This window comes from Sander vitreus, chromosome 14 (assembly GCF_031162955.1).
Source record: "Sander vitreus isolate 19-12246 chromosome 14, sanVit1, whole genome shotgun sequence".
NCBI classification, from domain to species: Eukaryota; Metazoa; Chordata; class Actinopteri; order Perciformes; family Percidae; genus Sander; species Sander vitreus.
Genome location: NC_135868.1, coordinates 10,228,671 through 10,243,893, shown reverse-complemented (window position 1 = coordinate 10,243,893; position 15,223 = coordinate 10,228,671). Strand labels below are relative to the sequence as shown.

Below are 15,223 nucleotides of genomic sequence, written 5' to 3'. Positions count from 1 at the left end.
ATCGGTTGGAGGATTCTGGGGATGCTGCAGTGAACACACACACACACACAAATAACTCCTTTACCTGTGCACAGTACTGGGACTTGGCCACAGCTACCAGGAGCTTGAGTATGGGCTGGGACTGAGACACCAGAGGAGAGACAGCATGGATGACCGCTGTGAACTTGGGGTACGGTTTTATACCTGAAACACAACAGAGGGATGGTCACTCATTAATGCAGTTTAACAAAACCAGAAAACAATGCTGGCTCGAACACGGCGAGCCGACTGTCAGCAATCAATGTAATTTCAGGCTCTTTAGAGAATAAAGCCGGGCGAGAACTGAAGGCTCTCATTTACAAACACCTCATATCTATTTTAAGAGAGATGTTTAAAGATGCTACTTGAAACGAGTCTGTCAGCAGTTCAAAAATATAGATGATATAATTGTGAGGGATGTATGTTTTCAAACCCGTCTTAAAATATTTAGAAACGCTAATGTGTTTTGAAAATGCCATATCTCTTGATCACTGAATATTTAATTTTGAAAACTCTTGAGCTGTGTCTGGAACCCAATGAACTACAGTAAGTGCTGATGTGACTTTAAATTCAGTCTGACTTGATGTAGGAATAGAGTAATCACGGCCGAAAATGAGCAGGAAATAAGATATTGAGTAGGACGGATCATAGAGGACGTTCAACTTTTCCTAATTTATATCTAATCTAACCCAAACCAACAATGCATGACGTCTCCTTTCCACCACTGAGCAACTTTTATAATGAGGAATATATGCAGTCTTAAAACTTGGTAAACCATCCTTGTGATTTGAAATGAAAAAGTTAAGAGTTTGCAGAGTTTGTAAACTTGTAAACTTGTAACAAGCTCATAAACAGACTTCCATGAAACATTGAACAAACCCTGGAGCAGAATTACTGCCATGCAGCTTATTTAAATTTTTGGATGTGCATACTGTTTTTTGTCTTTAGCACCATTCTCAGAGACTTTTATCACATCCTGTATCAGCACATTACACATCTCACCAGCTAAATGTTTATGGCAACACAAAGGGCTGGTTTAGGACTGATTCAGCTGTTGGAGGCCATTTAGCAGCCACAATGACACTTGCCAAAAGTAAGTGGACATGCCTGTATACATACTTTTGTGTACTTTTAGAATGGGGTTGTTTTTCATGGTTTAGTTCAAAATAAGGAAAGATTTAGTTCTGCAACATAACCGACATTTTACACTAGTGATGTCCAACCTATTTGGCTTGTATCCCCTTACAATGATCCCTTACCATCATCTGGTCTATCAAGATATTGTCTTCCAAGTTTCTTTTTGGAAGGAATTGAGCGGCCTGCACAGAGTTCCCATCTCAATACTGCCCAACACCTCAGGGACGATAGCCATCAACATCAGTGGCCGACTAACGCTCTTATGGCTTAATGGCAGCAAATCACAGCAGGAAGGTTACAAAATCTTGTGGAAAGCCTGGAAAGAGTGGAGGCTGTTATAGGGTGTTTGGTCTTTTAAGCCCCCAACTTGTCTTCCAGGCAGCGCTGCATGGAAGGCACTAGGGTTAGGGTTAATATAGCAGCATATTAATGCCCATGGTTTTGGAATAAGATGTCCAAACAAACATTACGTATGGGTGTAATGTTCTGCTGGGGTCCACATACTTTTGGCCATGAAGAGTGTCTCAATATGTGTGTCTTGGCAGTTTTCTTTTATGTTTTAATTTATAGTTATATAGTTTAAATTACCATTATGTTGATGGTGTCTTGGATTTACTGTTATTGGTATTTTTGATTATAAAGTTGTATTGTTCAACTGTCTAATATATTTACTTAAATGTGCCTTTATCACAAAATGTTAATAATGTAACAAAATGAATAGTCAAATATATACTGTTATGGGGTTTTTAAGTATTTATGTTAATATCAGCCTCAAAAATCCAGTAATGTTTCAAAATGAAAAGTCCATTTAACTAAAGCAACAAAAGCTAACTTTGCTCCCACTGTGTGTGTATGACTGTGCATATGAATATTGCATATGCATATTGGACTATGTGTCTTGTTATTGGCCTTTTAGAGAAAAAGACAAAGTCAGTTGGAAACAAACTCCGCTGCACTACTGCATTGATTTTACTCAATTACCCATCAGTGACAAGCCACCTTGTCTGCTAAAAACCCATCCGTGTTTAATTACTTCCTCTTTGACAAACAAATAAACTTTCCGGGGTTGTAATCCATGCCTGTCACCGTGCCCATCCATTTTAATATCAGCCCTCCACTCCGGGTGCTTCATCAACTGAATTTGTTCCCTCGTACTATCGCCGTCTCTGCATGTATGAGTGTGTGTGTGTGTGGCAGTTCTGGATGATGATGGAGTGAAGGAGTGAGGGATGGAGAAGCTCCCGGGTCACAGATATGTGGCGGGGGAAAATTCGGCGCTGCTGAACCGTAGCAGAAGGAATTGGCCTCACAACAGCGGTAGCACCAGTAGCAATGCTGACTCAAAACCCAATGATGGACGGGCTGGTGTGTCAGCACGGCTAATACAAACATCCGTCAAGGGCCCATTCCTCCACTCCACTTGCTGCCACACACACACCACTAGAGGAGAGCAGTATATCAGGGGTGGAGGCCATATTTCACAAGCTCCAAATCCACAGCTGGACCAAAATATAGTGGTATTCTGGTGCAAAAGTTGTGACTAAATATTTGGTGCTGGAGTGACGGATTGAGAAGAAACTTTTCTGACCAACCTTTATGGATCAGTTCATTGCTACACAGGTGTGTAGAAGCGTTACGTAACAGCACTTTTACAGTTTATGACACATCTCTGCTTCTGTGTGTGTCTGTGTTACTGACCCAGTGTGGCGTAGTAGAAGGGGAAGTCTCCCAGGTATCCTGAGTACTGCGGCAGGGCGAAAAGTCCCCCAGGGTGACTGTTCCACATCAGGCTGCTCCGGGAGCCGTGCTCAAACACGCGGTCCTGGATGATCTGCAAATGGAAAGAGCAAGAAACCCACATTAGACTACAAATAAACTCCTTCAAAACCTTATCCTTAATTTACATTTACTATCGAGGCCGTTTGAAACCGTTTTTCAATTAAAAATGTTTTTTTTCCTCCAGGTGAACTTATTGACTGCAAATTATTGTCTTTTTGGTAAATTATAAATAGGATAATATGACAAAATGGACAACTAATTATGGGAAAGTGGACTAATTCAATCTTCTTTGTTTCTTCGTAATTCTACAACTGCTACTTCTGTCTATTCTGTACATACTGTATGGCACCTATTGTTGTCTGTCATTAAAGAGTGATCTCTCTTCTGTTGCTGAAGTTTCTGATTTTTATTTATGTTTAAGTTTATTTGTGTGGAGTTTTGCCTTTTCTGAACCAAGGATCTAAGGACAGAGTTTTTCGTATGTTGTAACATTTTGGGACACATTTGGGATTTTGGACTACATAAATTAAACTTGGCTTGATTGACAAACTAAAGATTATCCTTCAATGTCCTTCCATAAAGTTGGAGGACATGCAAGAGGAAACTGAATAGCCAAAATCAAGGCAGTAGAGGCTGAACTATCATGACTTTTAGTCCCAAAAACACTGGATCCTACAAGTTCTATAATGCAACCAATAGACATCTACCAAGACATCTACAATATTCAATAATAAACAGTTGAAGAAAAAAAGATTACAGATTATGCTGATGGCGACAAACGGTGGATGAAAGAAGATCTAACTTTTAAGTGTTTAAATGGGGACTTTAAAGGAATTCACAAAGATCTGTGTTGCTTTGACAGCCACAAAGAAATTAAAGGACACACTGACACCAGGATTAAACTCATGTCATTTTAATTACAGCAGAGTCTGTTGTATTCTTCAGGCCACACTGCCTTTTGTGAGGCTTCCTTTTCAGCTAGTTAAAACAAACATTACTCTCACATAACATTTCACTCAGATCTCAGAGGACTTATAACAATCTGAAATATTTGTGTTGATAAAGGTACAAATGTTTGCCTTTCAGATTATGGTGGGTGAAATAGTAAGGATTTGATCAATGAGCCTTGTAATCACACCTATAAAACATTTCACAATGCAAAATGAGTTTTCACACAAAAACGCCAAGAAGCAGATAGTCATAAAATGTGAATGAATATCAACACAGCTAATGTTCCAACATCCAATAACCCCATTTCAATTCAGAATGGTTATTCAAAGCCCAGTCAGTGTATTAGAGCAGGTGGAAAACTTTTATAAAAGTGAGTCTGCGGGCATTAGATGGAAGTTAGAAAGATGGCGGTTTCCTTTGTATCACCTCAATAGCAGCTATTGATCGTGTCAAGAGTGAATCACTGTGGCACAAAGCTGAGCTGAAAGAAATCTATGTTATTGTGTAATATTTCCCCCGCAGACAAACCAAACTGATCAGCAAGTCAAAGGCATCTGTGCCAGTCCTTTACACAGACAGAGGCCATCGGAAAGAAAAAAAAGAGCCAAACACAGACAAAGTCATCAGCTGTATTTAAACACCAGTCAGTCAGGCCTGCCCTGATCCTTTCTGTGCCCAAATAGAGCAGTCAGTCAAACGGTCAGATGGGACAACGGCCACTATTTTCCTCAACTGCAGCCCGCCGCCGGCCTCTGCTGAACAGGCAGAGGAAAGAGATATTGCTGCTGTGCCCTTGAGCCATGCTAAATTGCTGCAGTAAAACAGACACAGGTTTGTGGCTGTGTTTTATGGCCACGATTGAATCGGGAGGTGACGGCTGCTGACTTGGCAAACTCAAAAGGATGGATGTATAGAAAGAGGTGAAGAGAGTCGGGTGGGCGATGGCTGAGCAGCTGATAGCTTTTGAATTGTAAAAAGTTAATAATATAGCTGGAGGGGGCTTACTGTAATAATATTGACAAAGAAACATAAAAATTCATCACAGGGAGGTGGGCATGTGAAGAGAGAGAGAGAAAAAACACCACTGGGTGAGTTGTTTTTACTTTCCCCAGCTTTGTCCCTAAGGGCAGTCGATAACCATTTGCCTGAGCCAAACAGATTAACTTCGAAATCCGTTAACTTCTCTATAAAAACACTGCCTGCCACCTTAAAAACCCCGAGCCCCTACACCTTATGAGGGGCAATTTTGCTCGCTTGGCTGCAGCTCCTCCCCCGTCGGCAGCCCTCAGTCGGGACATGATGGACGACTCAATCTCACCTCAGAACAGCCACAATCAACCAATTAGAGCATGATAGATAAATCCTGTTTCTCTGGGAGCACACTGTGAGCTCGGCTTTAATAGGTGAGTTTAATAGGTGTACCAGCAGCACAGATTCGGCTATATTGACCTTGTGATTGGTCGAAATGCGACCGTTTCCTGACAGGAAACACTGCATGAAAGGTTGAACTCATATTTACTGCTTGCTTGCCATCTCTGCAAACACACGCACACGTGTTTGGAGTAAAATGGAAGTGAGTTTGTGAATGTTTGCGAGGAGATTTAATCTGTCAAGATATCGCAGTGTGTGTATCAACACAGATCTGCAGTGAGGAGGGGGCAGGCCCAACACGATGAATAATCCATGTCGCTCGTTATCTCAGGGGCTGCCACGGCAACGCCATTTACATATGTCACCCCTTCTCTTCACCCTTTCTCTCACCACTCTCCTTTCCCCCTCTACAGGACAGTCAGTCAGTCAGGATTAAGTGTTTAGCCTTTTGCTGTATTCAACATAAACACACACTCACAAACACACACTGAGTCACAAGCTTTCGCCGTGTCACCTTGCTCTTTAGTGCGGAGTGACAACATGTCAGCAAGGTTATGCCTGGGTGGTGCCATGTGTACGTGGGCTGACACACCTTGACATATGGAGATCTGTTTCTGACTCTGCCTGTGTGTGTGTGTGTGTGTGTGTGTGTGTGTGTGTGTGTGTGTGTGATAGCGCACAGTGAGACAGGGCTAGATAACAAACAGACCAGAGATGTAGAGCTAGCTAAAAATCGGACAGACTCTAGATACTGAAGCCACGACACATTGTGTGCCAAGTGTGTGGGTGCTTGTGTGTGTAGAAAAGTCAAATTCAGATGTAAGACTTGGGAGGTTATACTGTATAGAGGGGAATCTTGCTCCGAGGCTTTAGCGACGCGCGGTAAGAGAGGAAATCAGATGCGTGATGGGATACTTGGGTGACAGAGGAAGCAGGAAGAAGAAGCCATTTGTAACCACAACGTGAACCTAGCAGTAAGCCCAGGTGTTCTCCCTGCATCTATAAACATCTTGTTTAAACTAAATAATGAGGGTGGCAGATTAAATGGATGAATAGTTTTTTCATTCACAAATTTTTCCAAAGTGGATTTTTGTTAACAAAGTAAATGCCCATGACAAAATGAGGTCAGAGGAAGGAGGGAGGCTTCTGAACTTAAAATGATACTCCACCGAATATTTGTCTTTTTAGTGTGAAACACTTTTTGTTTTGTCCTTTACCAAGAACAGCAGCTGTGGCCAACATGGATTGGATGGATTCCAACAGTGACTAGTTTTCACGTATTAGTTTTCAAAGTATTAATGTATTCTTTAAAACAAGGGTCTTCAACGTTTTTTAAGGCAAGGACCCCTTAGCTGAGAGAGAGACGGAACAGGGACCCCCTATTACATATATTGTGAAATTAAGTTGCATATTAAACTTACAATAGAATAATGTGTGGGCAGCCTAAAGCCCTTATACATACCTTTTAGTGCATAGAATACTAAGATATTAAAATAATAATTGTTGGCATGATTTTATATCATTCAATCCCTTAGTATTGACTGTATCTGTGAATGACTATTTTATTGACTACCTTAAATACAGTATAGGCCAGTAAGCCTATCTTCAGTGGAGCTTTTTCACAAATATGAAGATTTTTTTTATTTGCTAATAATATGTTGGATTCATTTTAAGAAATATTTCTTTTTTTTTTTTTTTAACTTTAACAATAATTTGGCAGCCCCCCCCCCCGCAGCAATTCTGAGGACCCTCCACACTCTGTGTTCAACAATTATTTCTAACCTTTCAAAACTAACAATCCAATAATCATGCCAACTTTAGTGATTGGCAAGGTGTGCAGAGGTGAGAAAGTGTCCAGGGTCTGAACTTCTCTCAACCTATTTTTTCCATTCCTCACAACTACGTCTGTCACTTCCTCCGTGCACAAACGAGTGTAACACTCACAGTTTGCACTGTTATCACCATTTCTGCTATCGTGGCATCTCACTCCTCTCTATGGCGGCAGGCTTTTTGCTTTGCCTTCGAGGGTGGCCGTTTGGAAGGGCTATAAACACATTTTGCCTTTCGATATGGTTTGAATGATTGTACCATACCCCAGCCTTTAGCCATATTTTGGATCTAAAAATGAAAGTTTTGAACACACAAATCATAGAGATTGACTATGGTGATGTGAAATATGTTACAGGGGCTGTTTGAGAAGTTCCAATGGGCTTTAAAGAACTAAAAAACCATATAAAAACCTTGTGAAAACTCCCTGAAACATATATGTTACTATTGGAATCCATTGAAACTGATCACAGCCTGGGGTGAGTGTTTGATACTCATAAAAACAGATTTACTCATAAAAACAGAATACCACTTTAAGGTCATTGGTTTGGTCCGCCAAACTAACTAGCAAAATGTGGCTAAGTTAATACACTATACCATCTAATGATGAATTTTCGCATCTATCAACAATACTATTACAGAAACTGTGCTCATATGCAGCATCAGAGAAGTCGCAGCCTAAATGCAATACCCTGTTTCGCCCACTTTGAGTAAAACAAAAAACAGCTTCTGACAAATTCTCAAAATGTGCTATAATGTTGCTCTCTGTAAACGACACTATCCACCCTTCTATTTTGCTTTTACGCGAGACAAAAAAGCAGAGGCCTGACAATAAAGCGAAGACTGCAGAGTGTGCTAGGATACTGCAGCCCTCTGAGAGAAAGATTGATGATGGAGGAGTAGGAGAGAGGACGGCAGAGAGACCAAAAGTGTGAGTGGTTGTGCGCACGTGTGTCTTGAGTCCTCACCTCCAGTGTGGTCAGCACTATCTTTTCCACAGAGGAGAAGTAGGCCTCCCAGAGGAACTGAGTCTGCTGTCTGAGGGACAGGATCTTATCCTGGTGGATAGAGCGCACTGTGGTCGGGATCTGCAAATGACAAATAGCATTCAGTCAGCATTCAGTACTGATCTGGGCCCTAAACTGTGGTGACAGGAAGATTAAAATTGATCCCAGAGATACACTCATCAACAGATAAAGCACATTAAGGTGTGGACGTCTTGTGAACGGTAGGCTGGAGTAACAGCCACAAACATTTTTTTGTAATTTAGTCCAAGTCTTAGGTGCTCTCAAAGCAATTCTTAAGACAAGTCTGAAATCCTTGAGGGCAAATCCAAGTTGAGTCACAAGTTTTAATAAATAAACTGCAAGTCAGTTCTTTGAATGCTGACCATTGTGCTTACAGCAGTGTGGCTGAAGTGGCTTAAGTACTGCAGTTTACATGTCTGATACTAAGTCTTTTCAATGAACAGTCCTAACAATTTAATACTAAGGGGGTGTTTCCTGTTGCTGTCTTTATTTTTTGCTTTTGTTCCAGAATATTACAAGGTCATTAGACAAAAAAACAAACCTGTTGTTTCGCAAGCTTTTAACCACATCATGTTTCTGCCCCCATGTCAGACCACCTGTTATCACGTGACGTACTTTCTACACTTGAGTCATGTGGTAAAAACTAAACTATGTCCACTACTGAGCAACTTCATATGCTGAGGAAGGCCACAGCATGGGGGGGGGGTCAAGAAATGAACTTTCAAGCACACTTGAGATGTTTTTGCTCTCATGTCACGAAGGTCCGGTGTCACAACATTCAATTAAAGTCAAGTGTTAAGTCCTCATTATTTTTTTGGTTTTGTATATATGAAACAAACAAGATATTACGTGTTAATTAGTGAGCTTTAGACGTGCTAGTAGGCAGATTTAGTTACCGTTGGACAGAGCCAGGCTAGCTGTTTCTACCTGTTTTCAGTCTTGTTGCTAAGTTAAGCTAAGCTAACCATCTAAGATATGAGAGTGGTGTCAATTCTCTCATGTAACTCTCTTCCAGAAGCGTGATACCAAAATGTCAAACTTTTCCTTGAAGGTCTACAGCTCTGGTAGCAGTTTTGTTTGCCAAGTCCACCAAATTCCTTAGTGTAGGGAGCAAATTATGGTATTTGAAAAGGTTGAGTCCCAGAGAAATAAAATAGTGTTTACAGACACACAGTATATTTGAGGGGATGAAGTACACAACACAAGGAATTTACAAAAATAATGGCAGCAGCAACTATCAGTCATCAACAGTAATAGGGAAGAAAAGCTAAAATGCTGCAGCAGTGTTTGGTGAATTCTTTTTTAATTTTATTCAAAGAGCTGTGTAGTTTAATCCGTATGTGGTTTATTCGTCACAGTAAAGGAGGGGATAATTACAAATAAACACCTTTTTATTCACTATTTAGTAAATACTGCTATATCCTGCTAACTGGTAACATTTTTATTGAAGAAGTCAATACACTGTATGTGTAGTATTTTAAAAAAAGAATCGTGGTTTAGATAGAGTAAGAACTTTGACTGTACAGTACAGGTATAACACATTTAGTGGAAAACATACATCAATAAATGTACTGTATGTTGTATGCATACAGCCAATCATATTGCTGTAAAATACATAAATCCACAGAGATATCCAGGATGGCTTAGACACACTGGTGCTACACAGAGTTACACTCAATGTCAAACAATATTATTACACACTTCATTCAAATTAAGATTTAATGGGCATATAATTACTTTCCCCCCATGAAGTTCAAGCAATTCCAGACAAATCCATTTGCTCAGTCTATTTATTCGCCCTCTCATATAACAATGTGAGGCTTCGAGTGGCATTTTCAAGCAGTCAAGGACATGGTATGCTGCTTGCATTTTGCTTAGTCGTCAACCACTCCACGAGAAAACAAAACATGACAGGCTTTTGGGGAATATAAGCGAAGAATGTGTGCTCAGAAAAAAGGTTTTGTTTTCGGGTGTGGGGCAGCTGCTGGTTCTCTGTCTGGTATGGTTTTCAGGTGATACACAGAGGCATGTGGTTATGTGTGAGTGTTGTCTGCGGGCAGTTACCTGCAGGAGGAGCCTCTCGTCGCCGATCACTGCGGCTGTGTTCCAGTCAATGATCTCGGAGAAAGGCAGCTCCCAACCGTTACTCAGCATCACCGGCACACACGCAGCCTGACACACACACACACACACACACACACACACACACACACACACACACACACACACACACACACACACACACACACACACACACAGAGAGAGAGAGAGAGAGAGAAGCTTGTACATGATCCTTTACAAACACAATCAGAGCTACAGCTAAATCATGACTGCTTTGCTACATATTGATCCGGATTATTAAAGCTACACTATGCACCTCTTTTCATATAAAAGCTGCACTGTATTATAATTGACCCCTTTGTGTTCAGGCCTAAATTCCCCATAAGGCAGAGATTGGATTTTCTTTGACTTTCAAGCCTCTTTGGTGCGATGTATATATATCATACAGTACATGAAATCAGTAGTGAGATTTGTAGCAGTCACAACAATGATACACGCAGCAGAAAGCCCATTAATGTCTTAACAGATGTCAACTTTATCAGCTGCAGACTAGATGAGGTTTCAGAGTAGAAATCAAATAAAAGGGCTGACCTTTAACAACTGAGAGGGAAAAGCACCTGCTTCAAATGTGTCACTCTACAGGTTTAATCACAATTATTAGCCATAATTATACATACAAGAATATACAAGAAACTCTTCTTGGATTGCAACTTGACAAATGTCTAAATAACAGAAATGTCACTATTAATGGAAATGGCAAAATTGCAGTATGCACTGAAAAGCTATATTAATGTATTTTGGGGCACTTGGGGACAGCAGAAAAAGCTGTAAACACATTATAAAGTTGATATTGTCCAGCAGTATACATCCAGCAGACACAGAGCAACATTATCATTCATTTGGAGTTGTATTTCAGGCCACCTGATGAGTGTAAGTCCAGTATACCTTCTCATTTTAGTTTCGTTTTTGGCCACTTTTTCTTCAGGGAATTATCTGGCTCTTTAGCTGCTAAATGTTTTACTATGTTCACCAGCCTTTTTGCTAACTTTGTGTGTCTGCTGTTTGGTGCTGAACAGGTAGTGCAGTGGATTTTACCCTGAAAACAGCTGCCTGCTGCTGGAAACGATTGATAAGAGCAGTGGGAGTAAAACAAAACATTAAAGCTGCATGCTTTAAAACCCAAACAATTAGCTTTAAGTTGCTAAAATGCTCAGTAGAGGTGAGGGGAACTGCAGCATACTGTATGTTGCTCTGTAGGTTTATTACTTTGAACCCTTTCACTACATAGTCATTTGACCCAATGGTCATATAAAATAAAAATAAGTGCAGCTCTAATTAAAAAAACATCAGACTTAGTGCACAAATATGAGCTCAAATGTAACCTAAAAATGCATACATATTGCTTTGATCATAGATACAAAATTTGAGATCAAACATGAGCTTATTAACGCAACGCAGCCTAGCAATCAGATAAACAGAAATAAGTTAGAACATACAATCTAGATAAGCAAGCAGGCAGGCAGCATATAGTCACAGATAGTGAAGAATTCAGTATAACGATGACTGATATGGATGTGAAAAAAACATTTGTTGGAGAGCAGATCACAGAGAGTCTAACATTCTGGATTTATATAAACCAGAAAACATTTATTCACTCTGCTGTAACCATTGCATGCACAAAAATAATGTCTTAAGTATGTGCTTAATAGTTCTGTTTCTGATTCTGTTTGTGTTTATTTGATTTCTAAAAATTATATATATATATATATATATATATATATATATATATATATATATTATATATATCTCATATATGACCCTGAAAATCAAAGAAACCAACCACATTTTGTCAACTTGAATTATTTTGATTTAGTGAGAACCCTCACTCGGTGTATGGCCTTCTTTTTTTAACAGCTACACTTCTTGACACATCAATATTAAAATGGTAACTTCAGGGGCTGAAAAGTTAATTACTCAAAGGAGGCGAGCAGGAGGAATGATAATGAGAGGAGGAAAGGGGAAATAAAAAATATCAAAAGGCAGAAGAAAGTGGATAAATAGATTAAAAAAAGATGAAAAGAGGGAGGTAGTGAAGCTGAATGTGACCTTTGGCAAAGGAGTGGTAAAGGGATGGAGGGATGAGAGGAGAGGTATACGGAACAGCTGGTGTGTGTGTATGTGTGTGTGTGTGTGTGTGTGTGTGTGTGTGTGTGAGAGTGTGTGTTTGTGCGTTCGTGGTGGGAGTTTGATGTAATGACGGCCCTGTCACTCCCAGGTCATAAAGGTGTCAGCTAAACGCATGCACGGCGCACGCACGGCGCACGCACGGCGCATGCACGGCGCACGCACGGCGCACGCACGCACGCACACACACACACACACACACACACACACACAGTTGACCTCTATTAGCTCATGCAAAAACCAACGCCTGTAAATACTTTCCCTCTGTCTTACTGTAGACGGTGCGAGTCGATAAATGGAGTGAGTCAGACAAATGGGGAAAGGACAGGAGAGGGCATACAGTATATGCCTCCTGAGTGAAGTGTGCTAGTGTGCTAGTGTGTGTGTGTGTGTGTGTGTGTGTGTGTGTGTGTGTGTGTGTGTGTGTGTGTGTTTGTGGCAGCTGATAGTGAGATTAGGGTGCACTCAGTGGACGGTAAGGAGAGGTAAAGGACAGTGCAGTAGTAATGCGAAAGAGTGCAGTGCAGTTATAGAAATGGATGAACAGGGGAGAAAAAAAGAGATGTGAAGTGTGTAGATTTCAAGAGGTTTGAGTGAAGAGGAGGTAAATGCAGATCCAGTATTAAAAAATGACTAGATGGGAAGAATTTACCTCACAGGTTACTATGGTCATACAGTGTGGTGAGGTGTTACGGCATATTACGTGTAGCAATTTTAACTTAATCTACACTTAACATTGACAAACTATTATACTTAAAAGCGCAAAAACCTCACAATTCTATCTTTGTAAACCATTTAAATATTCCTACATCACTACGACAGCAGAGTGCAACAAACCAGTAAAGAGAAAGAGGAAGTGAGGGGGAAGGAGGAAACAGTACACTTTTAGAGACATAGGGCTTATACACACTGTACAGTGCCAGGTTGTGATTACGAAAAGGAAAAAAGGTGTGAACATTTTACATAACTCCGGAAAAATAAGGGATAATTTAACCCTGGGAGAAAACCAGAAGAAGGCAATGAAAAACAAGAGTCTCCCGGGAAAACAAGGAAGGTTGGCAAGTTGGGCCCTACTTTGCCTCCAACTGGTTTTCCCTGATATTCTTACCCTAACCTTAACCAATCTGACTCCTCATGCCTAACCAATGATCAACAAGAGGTGGGTCATGCCTTCACACGTCCCACCGGACCATCCAATCTAGTATCAACCATTGTTAAACTACAAACTAAATCAAGAGCGTTTAAATACATCTCTATTATATACATTTCACTTTCAGGTTTGAGTGTGGGATGGGATTCTTTTTCTTCCTGGTAATATTGCTGGTGGACATGAATTTGCAGCATGTGCAGTGCTTTCTCATAATGGGGTGTGTGTTTACGTGTGTGTTGCTTGTTTACCTGTAGCGCCTCGAGGAAGCGGAAAGAGCCCAGTCGTCTGCCGCGGGGCACCAAACAGAAGGTGGAGTTGTGAAGCATCTCCTTATAGTCGTACCTGCAGAGACACGACACACACACACACACACACACACACACACACACACACACACACACACACACACACACACACACACGATGAGTTTACTGACATAAGCAAGAACATGTTATTTACGGCAACATGCTTAGAAAAATGTGTGTAATTAGAGGGATACATACAGTACATGCATCACTGTTACTTGTTGTAATGAGCTATATAATTAGACAGTATATCATAGTTGAAGAAAATGTCATGCTAAACACGACTTGGGAACTACTTGTCAGTTTCAGCTATGGTTGCTGCTCCACTGTGTCTGATGGTCATAATTCAAAGCACAATATACCGGTTTATTACAAGCACAACTTGGGTCGTACAAGGAAGCCAGATGGGGCAAGAAACACAACCTGTCAGACAATCAGACTGTCAAGAAGCCAACAGTTTAGTCAGATTATCTAAACCACTTTATTTGGAAGGTAAAAACCAAAAGTAAGTAGAATCCAAAATTTCTGTGACAATCCCTCACAACTACATCAAGTATGGTGGGTCAAATCTGAAACAGAAATATGGTCTGTAAAGTGATGGATGTTTACAATAAACAGTTTGGGGAATTATTTTACCCTTCAAATATGTTTGGGTAAGCTGGGGTTTGTTTGCAACCTGTCTCATTTACTACAATGTCTGACTTCTTTTTAATGATGTGGTCACATTCCCAAAACTTTGTGAGCTCAATGTTATTATTACTGATAGAAATGATGGCCAAAACTAACAATATATGATCCAAATTGTCATAAATCTCCCCGTTTTGCTTCTCTTTCTTTTTCACCTAACAGCCTCTCCATTCATAAACTCCAACCCCACACCTCTCCCTCGTTCTTACTCCTCCCCCCTTCCTATCTCACAAACAACATGCTCCTTTGCACAGCCCCTCTTTACTCACTACCTTTCACAATCCCTCTATCTCTTAAAGCAAGAGGCTGATGCTCTCTTCCTCCTTCCCAGCTCCTCTTTCTCCTCCTCCTGCACCCTCATCCCTCTATCTCTCCAGTGAGGTGTGTCTTATTGCTCTCCAAACAGGGTGATCAACCCGGCCAGGGGTAATGAGCTGAGAGTGACACCTGCTTCCACCACACAGCTGGCTGTGTGTGTGTGTGTGTGTGTGTGTAATACAGAAAGACGGATATAGATGTGTGTATCTGTACATGTCTTTTTGCGTGCATGCTGCTTTTCTATGTGTTTTGACAGTTCTGCTGAATAAAAGCAAAGGTGCCAGGTATGTCTTTAATATATATATATATATATATATAGTATTTACATTCTCATCCAGCGCAGAAAACTTTTACCAAGTCAGTGAATGCCCTAATTTCAGTTTCTCTCAATTTATTTTGGTTCTCCT

At 40.6% G+C, this 15,223-nt stretch overlaps 1 protein-coding gene across 2 annotated transcripts in view; it reads right to left on the bottom strand.

Moving 5' to 3' along the window:
• ext1b (exostosin glycosyltransferase 1b) overlaps positions 1 to 15,223 on the bottom strand; it is a 123,042-nt gene that overhangs the window by 25,750 nt on the left and 82,069 nt on the right. The window contains exons 2-6 of one of the 2 annotated variants that reach the window (XM_078266961.1): positions 13,755 to 13,848; positions 10,176 to 10,283; positions 8,052 to 8,171; positions 2,854 to 2,986; positions 65 to 183 (exon numbers count right to left, since the gene is read on the bottom strand). In XM_078266961.1, coding sequence (XP_078123087.1) covers positions 65 to 183; positions 2,854 to 2,986; positions 8,052 to 8,171; positions 10,176 to 10,283; positions 13,755 to 13,848 — 574 coding nt within the window. The remainder of the gene's footprint in view (positions 1 to 64; positions 184 to 2,853; positions 2,987 to 8,051; positions 8,172 to 10,175; positions 10,284 to 13,754; positions 13,849 to 15,223) is intronic. The other variant, XM_078266962.1, reaches the window with a different exon arrangement.